Raw genomic sequence first — 14822 nt, forward strand, 5'->3', positions numbered from 1 at the left:
CTGGCTAATCTAAAAATGAGCATGGTCGGTGGGGTTGAGGCGGTGGGGTTGAGGCGGCCCGGCTGACGCAGCAAGGCAGACAGCTAGCAGCTAGTGATCTGAGATGGGACCCATACGTCATTCGAACAGCCACTCCCCTAATAATGACTGACCTTAATCCTTAACATCATCAAAACGGATGAGTTGTATACAAATTCCAGCTCCATAAAATGTCCATGGATAGGGAAAAACTGTCTATCGACTACTACTTTTTTGTACCAGTTTACAAATCATGGACTCTGCTATTTCACTTACCCCAGGGCGGTCCTACCAAAGTTGGTTAACCCTTTGCTGTTTGAATATTTTTGATAAGAGCAAATCATTGTTATTAGTTTAACAAATATATAGTGTGTCTCACATGATAAATCAACCACTTTTGGGAGTAGTTGATGACTACTGATAGGCAGTCTGGGTCAAAGTGATGGCTTGTGCATAATTGCAGGGTTGAAATACAACAACAATGTGTGATACTTAAGGCCTTCGGTGATATGTCCTCAGCATCCTTATCGCTGTGTCACGTATAGCATGTCTTTTCTGTGTTGTGTACCGAGTCAGGTTCAGGCAGGGTAAACTCATTAATCTGTTCAGCTGCAGTGCTACTGAGAGAGAGGGAAGAATCAAAGACAGAGAGAAGGACGGGAGAAATGAAAGTGAAAAGTAGAGGGGAAATGTGTGGAATTGAAGGGCCAGGCATGATAAAAAGCACCAGCAGAGAGCTAGCATTAAAGACATGAAACAGGGGAGAAAGAGGGAGACAGAGTATGGATGAGCTAGGACTTAAAGTTGTAGATCTTTTAGTTGTACTAGACAGCAAATGCAGTGATGCAAGTTTGGAGCAACCCGATGTTCCAGTGTAATGGCTGGTTCTCTTCTCACTGCAGCTTCCGCATCTCACAGGCTGACCTCATCAAACACCTCGAGAAACATGTGCATCCGAGACAACTAACATTAAATATTCACTCTCGTCTCACACATATTTAGAGAGCCAACAACCCAGGAACCTCACCCTCATTTCCCCTTACAATCTCAGTCGTCCTCGCTGGCTTACTTCCTGAATTAAAGCCTTTGACAGAACATGAAGACATGTCCTTGCTCAGTGTCTCTAAGGCTAAATAACCCCCATTGTCACCAAACTGTAAATCCCAATGCAGATAAAAAAGAATAAATACATTTAAGGCAACATAGATTTTCATTGTTAAAGCAAACTCATAACATTTTAGATATGCTTCTTGCCATTTTAAGGGCGGTAAACACTACTGTAGTAGATTTAAATGCCAAGAGAGACAATGAATGAAGTATTCAACATACAATAAACTACCCGGTCCAGGTGTATCAACTCTGAAAATGAATGCTTTTGCAAAGAAAATGGGAATGTCATGCAGTTAAATGAAGGCTACAGGTTGCAAAGTTATTATTAGAATAATAAAATCCACTGTTATTAGCTGTGCAATAGTCATTTAACACTGATAATGATGAAAATGATAAACCTACACTCAATATCATTGGAATTGGAAAAGACTACAATCAATCCTCACTGATTGCTTATGACAGCGTTTTTCATGAACATTTTACATGAGAGAAAGTTATTTGGGTTAGAATCCCATAACAATGGGAGGGCATGTGCTGACTAAAGCTACTAATGCTGAGTTGAGGCGCTGACATCACTGGAGAGGTAAATATTACCGTCATTGCTGATGTCCTAATCTGACAGCACGCTTAAGCCTTGAGGGTTGATCTCACCATTGCTCTACATTATGGATTAACATAATTTAGCTGGGCGCCTTCACATCAGGAAGACATACCTCTCATAGTTTTTGGCACGTAGTTGGTAGGGTGGTTCATAAGCAGGAGCTCTGTCTTAAGCACATCCTACTTTTATTCTACATTAAGCCATAGGTTTCAAAAAAATTCAAACATCTATGACATTACCAGCCTGTGGATTATTATGGGCGGAAAGCTCTGACAGTCCCATGCTTGTGAGCCACAGACTGAACCTTTGGATGTCATGTGAAATGTAGATTTGTCCATTGAATAACTCTATGCTGAATACTGAATAATAAACCTTTATTATGGAAAGGCTGACTGAGCATGCATAGTCGTTTTTAGCACTTCAGTTCAAGGTGCTACGTGAGGCATTTCCTAGCTGTGGCGTGAGATAGAGGCTACCAAAACAATCAACAATGAAGATACTATTAACAAATCTAAAAATACAGACCAAACACCTTATAATATTTCACATTAAGCTCATTTAGCCTCTATCTTGGAGCTTCCCAACTCAAGCGGTTTCTGTTATCAGCTGCTGAGCAGATCCACAGGAGCTGAGGCTGAGAATCACGATCAAAGGCGTTTTGACAGCAGTTTGTAAGTGAAGTGCAATAGCGCATTCATGCATGCAACAGCTTATCCAAATTTCTAATTTGTTCCAATCTGAAAACTTTGGCTGTCAGCAAGTTGCCTTAAAAAGGTTTCATAATGAGTGAGCTATGGATTTTTAATTAGTTTGACATTCACTGTTAGAATATAATGTAATACAATTCCATATCAACAAATGCCCATCAGAAGAGCCTGGATATTTTACTTTTTCCAGTTACAAACCCAAACGTTTCTCATACACAAATATATGAAACTGAAAAAAGCCATAGTCAAGATGAGCCCTAAATTGCACTATGGATGCAATGCTGGTCAGCCATTGTGGTCTAAACTTAAATATATCAGCAGACATTCACGGTTATTTTATAAAAAGCCATTGCACATGTTATTTGGAAGAGGGCTAGTTTGTAAACCTATGTCTAATTTAGTGGTACGACGCTAGTCACTATCATTATTTTTGTTTGGAAGTGAAAGACAACAGCTAAGCAGACTCAAACATGCATCAAAACAAAATATGGTACATTCTCTATACCAATTTTAGCTGTGCAGACAGAGGAAGGACACTTAGGAAACAAGAGCAATATATTTCAATAATACATTCAAAACACAAAACCAGATGAGCTCCTTCCAAGTCGTGCATTTAGCTTCAAAAGATTGGCATTAATTTCATTAGTGGACTATGCAGGATCTGAGTTGGTGCCATTCGACTGAACCACTCAGTGATGAGCTATGTTTCTCTGGATCAATGATTTCCCATCATTCATCTATGCTTTCAATCTCTGATATGATAATGGTTCATGGTAGGAATATTAATCTAGAGCAAATGGCCCGCTGTGTCTGCCTCAGATGTTTACCCTGATTGTAAACAGCGTTCCACATTATGTTTACTCTATAGAAAATGTTACATTGAGTGTGTGATTGTAAAGTTCATGCTATGGATGTTGAATGTCACAGCTTGCATGTTACTTTAATAAACTCATTAAAACTAACTATCTGGGACCTTGGAGTGTTTATTCTGCTCTTCTGTTTTATCCAAAGAGATGCTGCTGATTAACTGTGGCAGTTCGTTGCTGTTTAATCACACGCCATGTTAATTCAAAGGCGTCGAGGGTATAACAAACCAAACAAAAGATCAATCTAAATAATCCCTGTATCTGTGCACTTCTTTAATTACAGTGGCTCTATGTGGTTTGGACTATGGCTAAAACTTCACTGTAAAAAAGTGTCCAGAACAAAAGATAGCAACATGGACATTCATTTAAAGAATTGAGAGACATAAATGCTGTAAACCCCCCAGAACTATAAAGTCTCATTAATGCCATGGCCTGATCTCCTCCAGCTAATCCCTCCTGGAGATACACCAGCACTCTCTTTTGGTTTTTAGACCATGATGGAGTTCTATACAGAAATAAGATATCAGGCTTTGCCAACACAGACTATTGCTGTTTGGAGGCTCAATTAAATGTTGGTTTTGTAATTTAATGGGATTTGATATCAAAACATTTCATCACCTTCATAAAAGCTTCCTTTCCACTGTGCCGGCCAAAAAAACGAGACATAGGAGTTGGCAACACGGGTGATTATGATAATGTGATGAAGAAGAAGAAACAGGAGCCTATTTTTAGTCAGATTTTAATCAAGGAACTGTTTATCCTGATTGTTGATTGGCTGATGTTGCTCAGCATGTAGGGCTTATATCAGGCTTCTCGTGTCCACGTTTCAAAGCTCTTAAGTATGATATGAACACCAGCATGTTCCATTTTGTTGGACCACTGCCCTGCATCAGCCTGCTGCCCATCAGTGTATGAGTGTGTCTGTGAATGGGAGAGGCAAAAGCTAAAACGTTTGGGATGAATGCACTTTGTGAATCAATTTTTACGCCAGACCTCTAAAAGTGCCTTCACATGATCAGCGCTAACCTGCGCTGGTTGTTCAGTTGTTTTCCTTTGGAAACCAATACGTTTACTGACAGACACTTCTCAGACCAGCGATTTGGAGCAAAGTAATTGTTGTCCAATAAAGTTCAGCTTAAGATCTGCTAGTTATTTGAAGTAAATGGACAGGGTTTTCCATATCACAACTCTATGATTGTTGCCACGCCTAGCTTCTCCCTCCATTGACCTATGGCTGGTATCTTTAAAATCAAGACTTAAGTAATTGTATTAATCATTATTATTCTAAGACTTTTTCACTGATTATCACCAATAACATCACATGGCTAAACATAGTAACGGCTCTGATGCGGTCTCTCCTGAGCTTATCTTTCTTTGCTGGAGACATCTCTAAAGCTTCTCTGGTATAATTGAGCGCTATATTTGCAGCATCTTCCAACGTTTACCCCACCAATTCATCTTGGATTGAGGCTTTGATGTAGAGTATTGAGCCTGTGAATATCCTGAAGGAACGAATGGTGTTGAATGGACAAGAGAAATCAATAAACATGAGTCTTCCTATACTTCCAGGGTCATGATGTTATCAGTAACAATGTCATCAGTAGGAGTGGAGGACAGGCACACAGTATGGGTGAGGTGAATAAGTGGTGATGGAATTTGATGAGGCTGGCAGGGAAGCCTGACAAACTAAATGGGCAAAGGCATTGGTCTGGGACTCTTGTTAAAAAATCCAGAGTAGTCTTCTCATCTTTTCTTTTCTGCATCTCTATTCAACTCCACGCTGCCTTCGCAGCTTTTTCCTCTTATGAAGGTCACATCCACCATTATTGCAATATGACGGGATTTTAGCTTAACAATAGCAGTGCAACTTGTAGGCTAATTGAGCTAAATGGAGAGTGTGACCGTTGTTTCCCCACAAGGGGCCTTCATTCTAGGCCATATCTCCAAGGTGTGTAGGAAAGGACAGCAGACATCCGCTCCCATTTTCAACAAGCCAACAATGTAGTCATGCTCCAGTAAGGTCAATGTGATGTCCTTTATCATGCTAATGAAAAAAGACTGTTCACCAGAGCTTTTTTAGCTTGCCAGACGATTTGTGTAAAACATAATTAACACTACTCCCTAAATGTTTGCTCTCACATCCTAATGCCAGAAATAAATGATTAAGCCCATGATCTATTTGTGTTTTGATTTAGACCAGTTGTGCATCATCAAGACCCCCATGGTGTGAAATAATGGCATATTTCATTATTTCCCATGATGGAAATAATGAAATACAGCACGCCAATAGAGAGCTTATCATCTCAAAATAAGATGAACTAGGAATTAAACATTCAGTCCCTGCTGTGTGCTTTCAGTTGCTAAAAGGATGGGATCAGCACATAAAGACCGTCAAAACACTTTGAATAATGACTGGTTGAAAGAGCATCTAAAAGTCAATAAGGAACCAGTGTGTGCTTTCCTTTGGTAAACACCACTCACTGTTTATCTTGTAAAATATTAACATTAAAAACTAGAACTTGGATTTTTCTCTCAAAAATGAATTGATAAAACGTTTACCCCAAGCCATGAAGGTCACCACCAGTTTCTAGTATAACCAGTTGGCAACAGGTTATTTAGTTACAGACGAGAACAAGCAGGGACCAGAGAGCGGCATAACATCACCATTTCATGTGTTCCTAGAGCACTGCCTCTTTAAGCTGATAGAAGTTGAAAAGGCTTGCTTTGCCTTTGCTGTCAGATCTTAGAAATGAACAGGTGGTGATGGTCTTTGTGTGTTGTCATCTCTAATTCACCAGTAATGGAATCCCTTCGAGTAAAAAGCTTCAAACGCAGCTCCAGCAGCTCAATGGACCAGGTAAGGTGATGCACACAGACTTCTCAATGATGCAGCCGCACAAAAGACATTGAAGGACGCACACACAACCGATTTACAAAGGAAGTCATAGACGTTAATCACTTGTTTCTACTCCTCTGCTCTCCCTTATAAACTGTTTACTGACTCAAGTCATGCCTCACCTTCATTTGTGTCAATACATCGATCTTTGAGACTCAAGAAGCACAAGAAATAAAGACAAATGATTCAAACAAGTCTGCAAGGGTCACGTTGAGTAAGGGACTGACTGCCTAATCAAAAGTGCAGATTCAAGCACAGTTCATGAAAGACATAACAGTAAACATAGGAACAAAAGGAGGTTATCTACACCAAGTAAAAAGAAATTCCACCTTAGTTGTTCGTTAGTACAGTACAGTCTCTCAAGTCATTCCATAGAAAAATCAATGTCTCGCTGCGTCTGTATCAGCAATAACTAAAAACAATCGATGGACTGTTGTTAAAGCTCAGACAAATAACCACAAAGAGAAAACAAGGAATCTAAAAAATATATGGAGCCCACAGCATTGCTGCAAGCTTTCCATGCATTTACTTGATCACTAAAGAGAGGTTTTCAGATAATGAATCCCATTGGCTTCTTCCTGGGGTCCAAACTGCATAGAAATCGAATGCTCCATGGTCAAACCCAGGGTCAGCCTGAAGGGCAAATTAACATCTAGGGGAATAATATCTGCTTTGTTAAAACAAATTAAGATATGTCCATTCCCCAGCCTCTGATTACAATCCAAACAACATTACAACTCTAGAAGTTATAGAACAGAAACCTTTTATCATCCTCCTGTCTCATGCAGCCAGAGGATCCAGAAATCCTCTCTGATCCATCCACTGAAATCATTCATGATCAGATTATACAGATTTGTTTCATAATGCATTCAAATCAATGCATGCAAGTAGCTGCTGAAATGACAAAAGCTTAAAAGAGAGATTCTGTGTTATGTGTGTTTTCTGTTGGAAATTCAAAATAGTGCAAATTGATATCCTTGATTTTGCTACACATGACATCATCATGTCCACACAGGTATGGGCTGTGACGAAAGCAACGCCTGCAGCCCATTGATGACACACGTCTGGCCATACACACATGTCATAATTCAAACATATTTTCTGTGACGGCGTATGGAGTTAAGGTATGATGACACATCATTTGCAGCAGACTAAGAAAGGGGAAAGATGTGCAAGGGGGGAAATTATTTTTACCTGATCACCGCCCCTCGTCAAAAGCACGTCCTCCACAACAAGGTGAATTGAGGAAGAGCAAATGTTGGCCCCCACTGACCTGAATCGTGCAGGTGTACTCCGAGTCGTCCAGCAGCCTCACAGTGCAGTTGCATTCCCGGTCCAGACTCCTGATGCTGCTGCTCATTAGTCGGCTCAGCATCTTCTCGATCGTCTGTGTACGGGACCAGGGAGACACAGCACATGCATGCAAGATATGCTGCTGTTAACGACGTCCCTGTTGTTTAGTCCAACACCTGGTCAGCGAGGGAGTGGAGCGGCGGTGGCGGTGTTGCATCCTTTACCAGTGCAGACTGTCGTTTCTCCAGTCAGTGAGGGGTGGAAATAGTGCTACTGCTGCTGCACTCTCTCTTGTCCGGATAGACTGGCGCCCCTCACCATACCTGCTCCCCCCTCGCCGTTGCCATGCCGCGCTAATGCTGAAGGGCGGGACAAGTGATGAGTGGCACGTCCGTCAGCCAATGAAAGGAAGGGCTGAGCTGCTGCCTTCAGAAGTAAAGACTGGAGAGGAAATTCCGATAGGCTACTGCTCGTCGTGACTGCAGACACATGGTGGGAATAATAACACAGCAGGAGACTTCTGTTTCACAAGTTAAAACATTGGTCAGGCCCAATGATGTGAAGTAACTAAGTAGATTTAGTACTATATGTAAGAACAATTTGGAGAGACTTTAAAGTTCAAAGAACACCAATATATCCTCAGTTAAACATATGGCCGGCATTTATTCAACAATAAATATACAAATTGTTCATATTACTTCCCCAATTAAACCCCAGCGAATCCAAGGGTTTTCCACTGCTTAAACCGATTCAAATTGGAGTGAACATAACAAAACAAAAAAAACAAAAAACTATTTAAACATCTGAAAATGAACAAATAAAAATAAATCTTAATTTTCCAAGAAGTGTTTTTTCTTTTCTTTTTTTTCTAAATAGGGTGTAGTTTTAATAATTGTATCTGTGGGTGAGAGGGATGGCTGGATTAAGTAGTCTTCTGGTGAAATGCTCCTCCTCAGCCCTTCCTCTGTTTGAGTGGCTCTCCAAACAAGCATTCTCTTTGCTATCAAGGACATAACATGAGAAAGGAAAAAAATACTCCAGTTCAAATTTTCTCCACACTTGTTTTATTTTTCGCCAACTTCGTGGAAACATCAGGCATGTAGCAACAAACAAATACTCTGCTGAAAGTTCTCTGACAATATTACCCTTATTTACACATTTCCCACCTCCTTTCTCTCTACAATCTTTATCTACCAAAGAAATGCAGACTCTGTTTCCCCTCTACAGCCCCACCACTGTCCTCTACTGGAGTTTTCTGGCTATCGCAGGGGGGTGGAGATTGACATAAAATTCACTCTCATGGTGTGTTTATTTGAGTGAATTACACTGTCCTTAATAAAGTCAATTGAATCCTTTTGGAACAATAATTGTCTCTTGAAAAATCGTGACGCCAGCACACCAAGTAAACTGTTACTTTCCAAATACTTCTTGCTGTCAAAGTCCTCAATATTAAAATTTGGAACAATATATTTTTAATGTATGTATTTATTTCAACAAGGACCATGCATACAAATGCATTCATCTCAGAAAAGATTAGTGATTTAATCACATCATCCAGGTATTTAATTTAGTCCAAAATGTTGGCTTGGTTGACCGAAGTTAAATCAAGTCACTAAATATCTTCTAACGGATCTTTGATTATGAAATGTATGCAGCTCTTTTTATATGGGAAATGTATGCAATTAACTTATTCCTGGGAGGATGTGAGGTCCACCTACCACTTAAAACATGTTCACTTGGATAGGATACGAAATACATTTGCCCGATGTTACTTGATCTTAGCAGCAACAAACAGCAAAAAAGTAAAAATTGGTAGTAGTCTGGCTGGATTACTGCACGGGCCTACCGGGCCCAGGCCCAGGGGCCCAAGGGCCAAGGGGGCCCTGAAGCCCAAGCCTCCGTGCTACCATTTCAATATTGTCTCTACAACATAATACAATTAAAGGGGCCCTGAAGCCATAACAGTGGTTACATTACATACATTATGTAATATATCTCAATAGGGCCCCTCAATCATATGCCACGGGTTGTGTAATTAATTCATCCCTCATACGTAAAAGCCTCCCCCCAAATTAAATAGCATGGCATATGATACGTCATATAGTGCTCCTGAACCACAGTTTATCAATGTTATTCATCCCTAATATCGGAAAAGGGCCCTTAAATCAGTTAGAATGGGGTAGGATCTACCATAAAGCAGGGGTTCCCAACCTTTTGCAAGCTGGCCCCCCCTTTCGAAGGTTAGAATATTGTCAAGCCTTGATCACGATGCATGATTTCAAGCAGTTTTCTTATGAGTGATCTGTGTGATGTAGGGGTTTGGGCCCCTTGCATTGCGCCTGCTTATTTTTGACTTATGTGCTTATGTGTGTTCTTTGACTTGTTGTAAATCCTCAAGATACATTCTTTTTTTGGGGGGGGAGCGTCACAGGCCCAGGGCCCCAATGACTCTTAATCCGTGGTCTGGCTGGGTGTATAATTCCCGGCCTGATTTATTGCCCCAGGTTAAAGGCCTGTGTACGGTGGTGGCTGACTGAAAAAAGAGACCGTTCCTATTTCAAACATCATGTTTTATATTTCCCCCTCATATATGGCCTTCTTCAATTGGCTGACATCGGAGGGGCGGGTCCATGACGTGTTTGCTACGTCATCTTCTTCCGTAGTAACTTTACCAAATTACCTTCGTTCATGTAATTTATCCAACATTCAAAAGTCATTTAAACACACATTAATAATAGTAATATAATTGTGTTGAGTGAGAGTTGAAAACGGTGGGTTTAGTATGTAACCCACGCGTGATTCTCCCTCTACTCGTATATTGATTATACTATTAGCTACATGCTAACCAAGGCTAAAAAACAACAACCACCGAAAGTACATACATCTGGTCCGTCGAGAAACAGTGAATGATCTCCTTCAATGTTCCGTCAGAATGAATAGATTATCCTTACATTATATGCAGTATATATGCAGTGCTTTATTAAGTAAAGTTCGTAAATATGTTTCGTAATTTGCATATGTTTTGGCACATTTGTGTTTTTATATGTTTTATTCAATATACGTTACCTCACATCAGTAAGCTTTTCAAAAGACAACCCATCTGCCGTGACATTGTTACCGCAATGCCGTGACCCGGATTCGAACCGGGGTTGCTGCGGCCACAACGCAGAGTACTAACCACTATACGATCACGGCGAGCTACGACGGGCTGGTGGGATTCAAGCGGTGAAAACGCGATCAGAGTCGTGGTGCAGCCCCCATGCGGACAATCAGAATCTTCTCAAAATACAGCCCATCTGCCGTGACATTGTTACCGCAATGCCGTGACCCGGATTCGAACCGGGGTTGCTGCGGCCACAACGCAGAGTACTAACCACTATACGATCACGGCGAGCTACGATGGGCTGGTGAGCTTCAAGCAGTGAAATCGCGATCAGACTCGTGGTGAAGCCCCCATGTGGACAATCAGAATCTTCTCAAAATACAGCCCATCTGCCGTGACATTGTTACCGCAATGCCGTGACCCGGATTCGAACCGGGGTTGCTGCGGCCACAACGCAGAGTACTAACCACTATACGATCACGGCGAGCTACGATGAGCTGGTGGGATCCAAGCGGTGAAAATCTGATCAGAGTGGTGGTGCAGCCCTAATGTGTAGGCCTCATGTTGACAGAGTAAGATTGACTCAAGTCAATTTGAAATCGAAATATATTCCTTTCATGAAAGCAATGATAAAGAAAACGTTCATAGATCTACCAAGTTAAATGCAACAATTGATTAACAATAGGGCTTTAATGCTTTGCTCAAAGGTATCAGTGCCTTTATGAGTATTTTATATGGATGAGTGAGCAAGAAATAAGTATAAATTAATAAATGTCTGAATAAATACGGATATAAGTAAATGTAGAAATAAATGAAGGAATACATTTTAAAAAGAATGAATAAATGTGGAAATAAATACATAAATAAATAAATGTGGAAATAATTACATAAATAAATACATGTGGAAATAAATACATGAATAAATAAATGGAAATAAATACAGGAATAAATTTTAAAAAGCATAAATACATATGGAAATATCTAAATGAATGTAGAAATAAATATATAAAAGTTGAGAATGAAAGATAACACACATTATTATATGTCTGTAATGTATTTCTATATTTCTGTTCACTTACATATATTTATGCATTTATTTTTGAGTTTGTATGCTAATGAGGTAGGCGGTCCTAACCTCAGTCTTAAGCATTAATTGTTAGCATTAATTGTCATACATCGTCTACCCTCCTTGTCCACAAACGCTAGTGATGACTAGAGTAGCTTTCCAAAAAGCAGTCACTTTTTTTATTTGAACACAAGAAAGTAACATGAGAAAGGAAAAAATACTCCAGCTCAAATCTTCTCCACAATCGTTGGTTCTTTGTTGGCAACTTCCTGGAAACATCAGCCATGCAGCAACAAAGACTAACTCTGCTGAAAGTTATACTGCCCTTATTTACTGACTCATTTCCCACCTGCTTTCTCTCTACACTCTTTATCTACAAAAGAAATGCAGACTCTGTTTCCCCTCTGCAGCCCCACCACTGCCTTCTACTGGAGTTTACTGGCTATTGCAGGGTGGAAAAGTCAAAGTCCTCAATACAAACATTTGGAATAATATAATTTGATCTTGTCATCCAGGTACATGTAGTCTAACATCTTGGCTTAGTTGGTGTCATTGTCCAATGTGAAGTCAACCAACCACTTAAAACATATTCACATGAATAGTATAGTAAATACACTGTGTTTGCACAGTTCTGTTGTGCACCGTACATTTTCTATTGAAGGCTGCTTAAATTGCCATTGCCATAACTTTTTTCAACGATAATAATAATCGTTCAGTGCAGAGAAAGATTACGTTACCGCACATAAAAGACAACCCATCTGCCGTGACATTGTTACCGCAATGCCGTGACCCGGATTCGAACCGGGGTTGCTGCGGCCACAACGCAGAGTACTAACCACTATACGATCACGGCGAGCTACGATGGATTGATAGGTTTTAGATGGTGAAAACGCGATGAGATTCGTGGTGCAGCAGCTCATGTGTAGGTCTCATGTTGACACAGTAAGATTGACTCGAGTCAATTTGAAATCAAAATATATTTCTTTCATAAAAGCAATGATAATGAAAACCTTCATACATCTACCAAGTCAAAGGCAACAATTGATTAACAATGGGGATCCTGGTTATAGGCAAATGTGCGGTGGCGACCGAGCAAAGGCGGTACAACAGTTACAACAACGGTGTGTTTTGGTAAACACCGGGCATATTTCGTCAACTTGGTGTAGGTTTTCTAAATTCTGAAAACGTGTTGTCAACTTGGTGAAAATGTTTCGTAATTTGCATGTGTTTTAGCATATTTGTGCGCTAAAACAACGTTATATAAAGTAGTAGTAGTTTGTTTGGACAGGTCTGTTGAACACCGTACGTTTCTATTGAATGCTGCTTTAATTCCTCCATAACTTCTTTCAACGATACAAATCGTTCAATGCAGAAAAAGATTAGGATGTTGTATTTATTCAGTATACGTTACTGCACACAAGTACACTATTCAAAAGACAACCCATCTGCCGTGACATTGTTACCGCAATGCCGTGACCCGGATTCGAACCGGGGTTGCTGCGGCCACAACGCAGAGTACTAACCACTATACGATCACGGCGAGCTACGATGGGCTGGTGGGATTCAGGCGACGAAAAGGCGATCATACTTTTGGTGCAGCCGTCATCGTGTAGGCCTCGTGTTAAAAGAGTAAGTTGACTCAAGTACATTTGAATCGAAATATATCCCTGTCATAAAAGTAATTATTATAAACACTTTCACAGATCTACCAAATTAAATGCAACAATGTATTAATAATGGGGATTAAATTATTTGTTCTCAAAGTTACAGTTACACCAAAAACCCCATCACGACAGTTATTTGTTCATTTCATACAAGTGTTTTCATTAGAATATTTAGCTAATTATTTGATTAATGCTAATTAAAACTTTGATGTAAGAGTAACTTTTTAAATTGTGTAGTCTTCCAGTTACGCTGACTGTGTCTCTCTCTGGTGGTGCTTTGCGGTAAGGACAAGGAAGTGGGAGAAAACGTAGCAAAGTTGATCTGCTACTGTCAAAAATGCAGATCCTTTACTATTAGAAAATGATCCTCCGAGTTAAAAATCAGCATTACTCCAGCAAAAGAAGCACTTGTGAGTTGGCTTATTGTTAGCAACATGAAGCAAAGTAGGTCTATAAGAAGGCTACATGTTGCAGGAAAATTGTCATTTTTACTTTACTGTTATGTTTTGGATTAGCCAATTATTGTGTGTGTGACATATTTCTGCAGTATATGTATTTCAACTCCTATAATGAATACTTAATCTACACGGTACCATAAAATTGAATACAATCATTATTATTCTGTGGGGAAAACAGCCTCGGTTTCAGCCTAGTCAGGATGAGTTTTCCGGCTAATTCAATGTTTATTTTTTCAATGTATTTATACCCATAAAGAAAGTAACAAACAGCTAAAGGGTAAAAGGGTGATTTTTAAAAAGTTTCTAATTTAAGGCTGTATAACAAAAATCGACACTCCTCTAGTAGTTTTCCCCGGGCGCTGCACGATAGCCCTGCCCACTGCTCCTAGTACTAGGATGGGTTAAATGCAGAGGACCAATTTCACTGTGTGTGCTCTGCTGTGTGCATGCATGTGACAAATAAAGAGGGTTTCATCCTCCGTTTCTATCTATCTAGTTGCTATTTAGCGTACAACAAATGTGTACATGTAGGTTACAGTCGACTACTTGAGTAACTATAACCTAGGTTGCATTATGTTTACACTGACATCACCATGCTTGTTTTTGTTAAACATATTTCCATGGAGTAAAAAATAAAGTTCTTCTTTCGTCTATTCACACAACATTTCCAACTAAATATTTTTCAAAATACAGCCCATCTGCCGTGACATTGTTACCGCAATGCCGTGACCCGGATTCGAACCGGGGTTGCTGCGGCCACAACGCAGAGTACTAACCACTATACGATCACGGCGAGCTACGATGTGCTGGCGGAAATCTCCTGGTGAAAGCCTGATGTGTTGAACGGGATCTGAGCGGGGCTCTTCGATGACGTATTCAGGGTGTCACTGATGGTGGTTATTTTTCCCTTGTACGGCTTTTTGCTAAGCTCCAATTTATTCTGAAACGTGAAAAACACATCGCTTGTACATTTTCGTTAAATAATCTACTCTCGAACACCTTTAAAAACATTATTTAATCGAGATGACGTAACGCCAAGC

The 14822-nt window shown here is 40.1% G+C and overlaps 1 protein-coding gene and 6 non-coding genes across 7 annotated transcripts in view; all 7 read right to left on the reverse strand.

Annotated features, from left to right (window-relative positions):
* The window catches only part of frmd5b (FERM domain containing 5b), a 59586-nt gene extending 51809 nt beyond the window's left edge, over positions 1–7777 (reverse strand). The window contains exon 1 of the mRNA XM_063881774.1: positions 7472–7777. Coding sequence (XP_063737844.1) covers positions 7472–7573 — 102 coding nt within the window. The 5' untranslated portion in view covers positions 7574–7777. The remainder of the gene's footprint in view (positions 1–7471) is intronic.
* Positions 7778–10614: 2837 nt separating this feature from the next.
* Positions 10615–10686, reverse strand: trnah-gug (transfer RNA histidin (anticodon GUG)). Its single transcript has one exon. It is a non-coding gene; the product is annotated as a tRNA-His (tRNA).
* A 124-nt stretch (positions 10687–10810) lies between these two features.
* On the reverse strand, positions 10811–10882 carry trnah-gug (transfer RNA histidin (anticodon GUG)). Its single transcript has one exon. It is a non-coding gene; the product is annotated as a tRNA-His (tRNA).
* Positions 10883–11006: 124 nt separating this feature from the next.
* Positions 11007–11078, reverse strand: trnah-gug (transfer RNA histidin (anticodon GUG)). Its single transcript has one exon. It is a non-coding gene; the product is annotated as a tRNA-His (tRNA).
* Positions 11079–12441: 1363 nt separating this feature from the next.
* Positions 12442–12513, reverse strand: trnah-gug (transfer RNA histidin (anticodon GUG)). The gene has a single exon. It is a non-coding gene; the product is annotated as a tRNA-His (tRNA).
* Positions 12514–13128: 615 nt separating this feature from the next.
* On the reverse strand, positions 13129–13200 carry trnah-gug (transfer RNA histidin (anticodon GUG)). The gene has a single exon. It is a non-coding gene; the product is annotated as a tRNA-His (tRNA).
* Positions 13201–14503: 1303 nt separating this feature from the next.
* Positions 14504–14575, reverse strand: trnah-gug (transfer RNA histidin (anticodon GUG)). The gene has a single exon. It is a non-coding gene; the product is annotated as a tRNA-His (tRNA).
* Positions 14576–14822: the final 247 nt, after the last annotated feature.

Source organism: Eleginops maclovinus, chromosome 4 (genome assembly GCF_036324505.1).
Source record: "Eleginops maclovinus isolate JMC-PN-2008 ecotype Puerto Natales chromosome 4, JC_Emac_rtc_rv5, whole genome shotgun sequence".
In the NCBI taxonomy this organism is placed as follows: domain Eukaryota; kingdom Metazoa; phylum Chordata; class Actinopteri; order Perciformes; family Eleginopidae; genus Eleginops; species Eleginops maclovinus.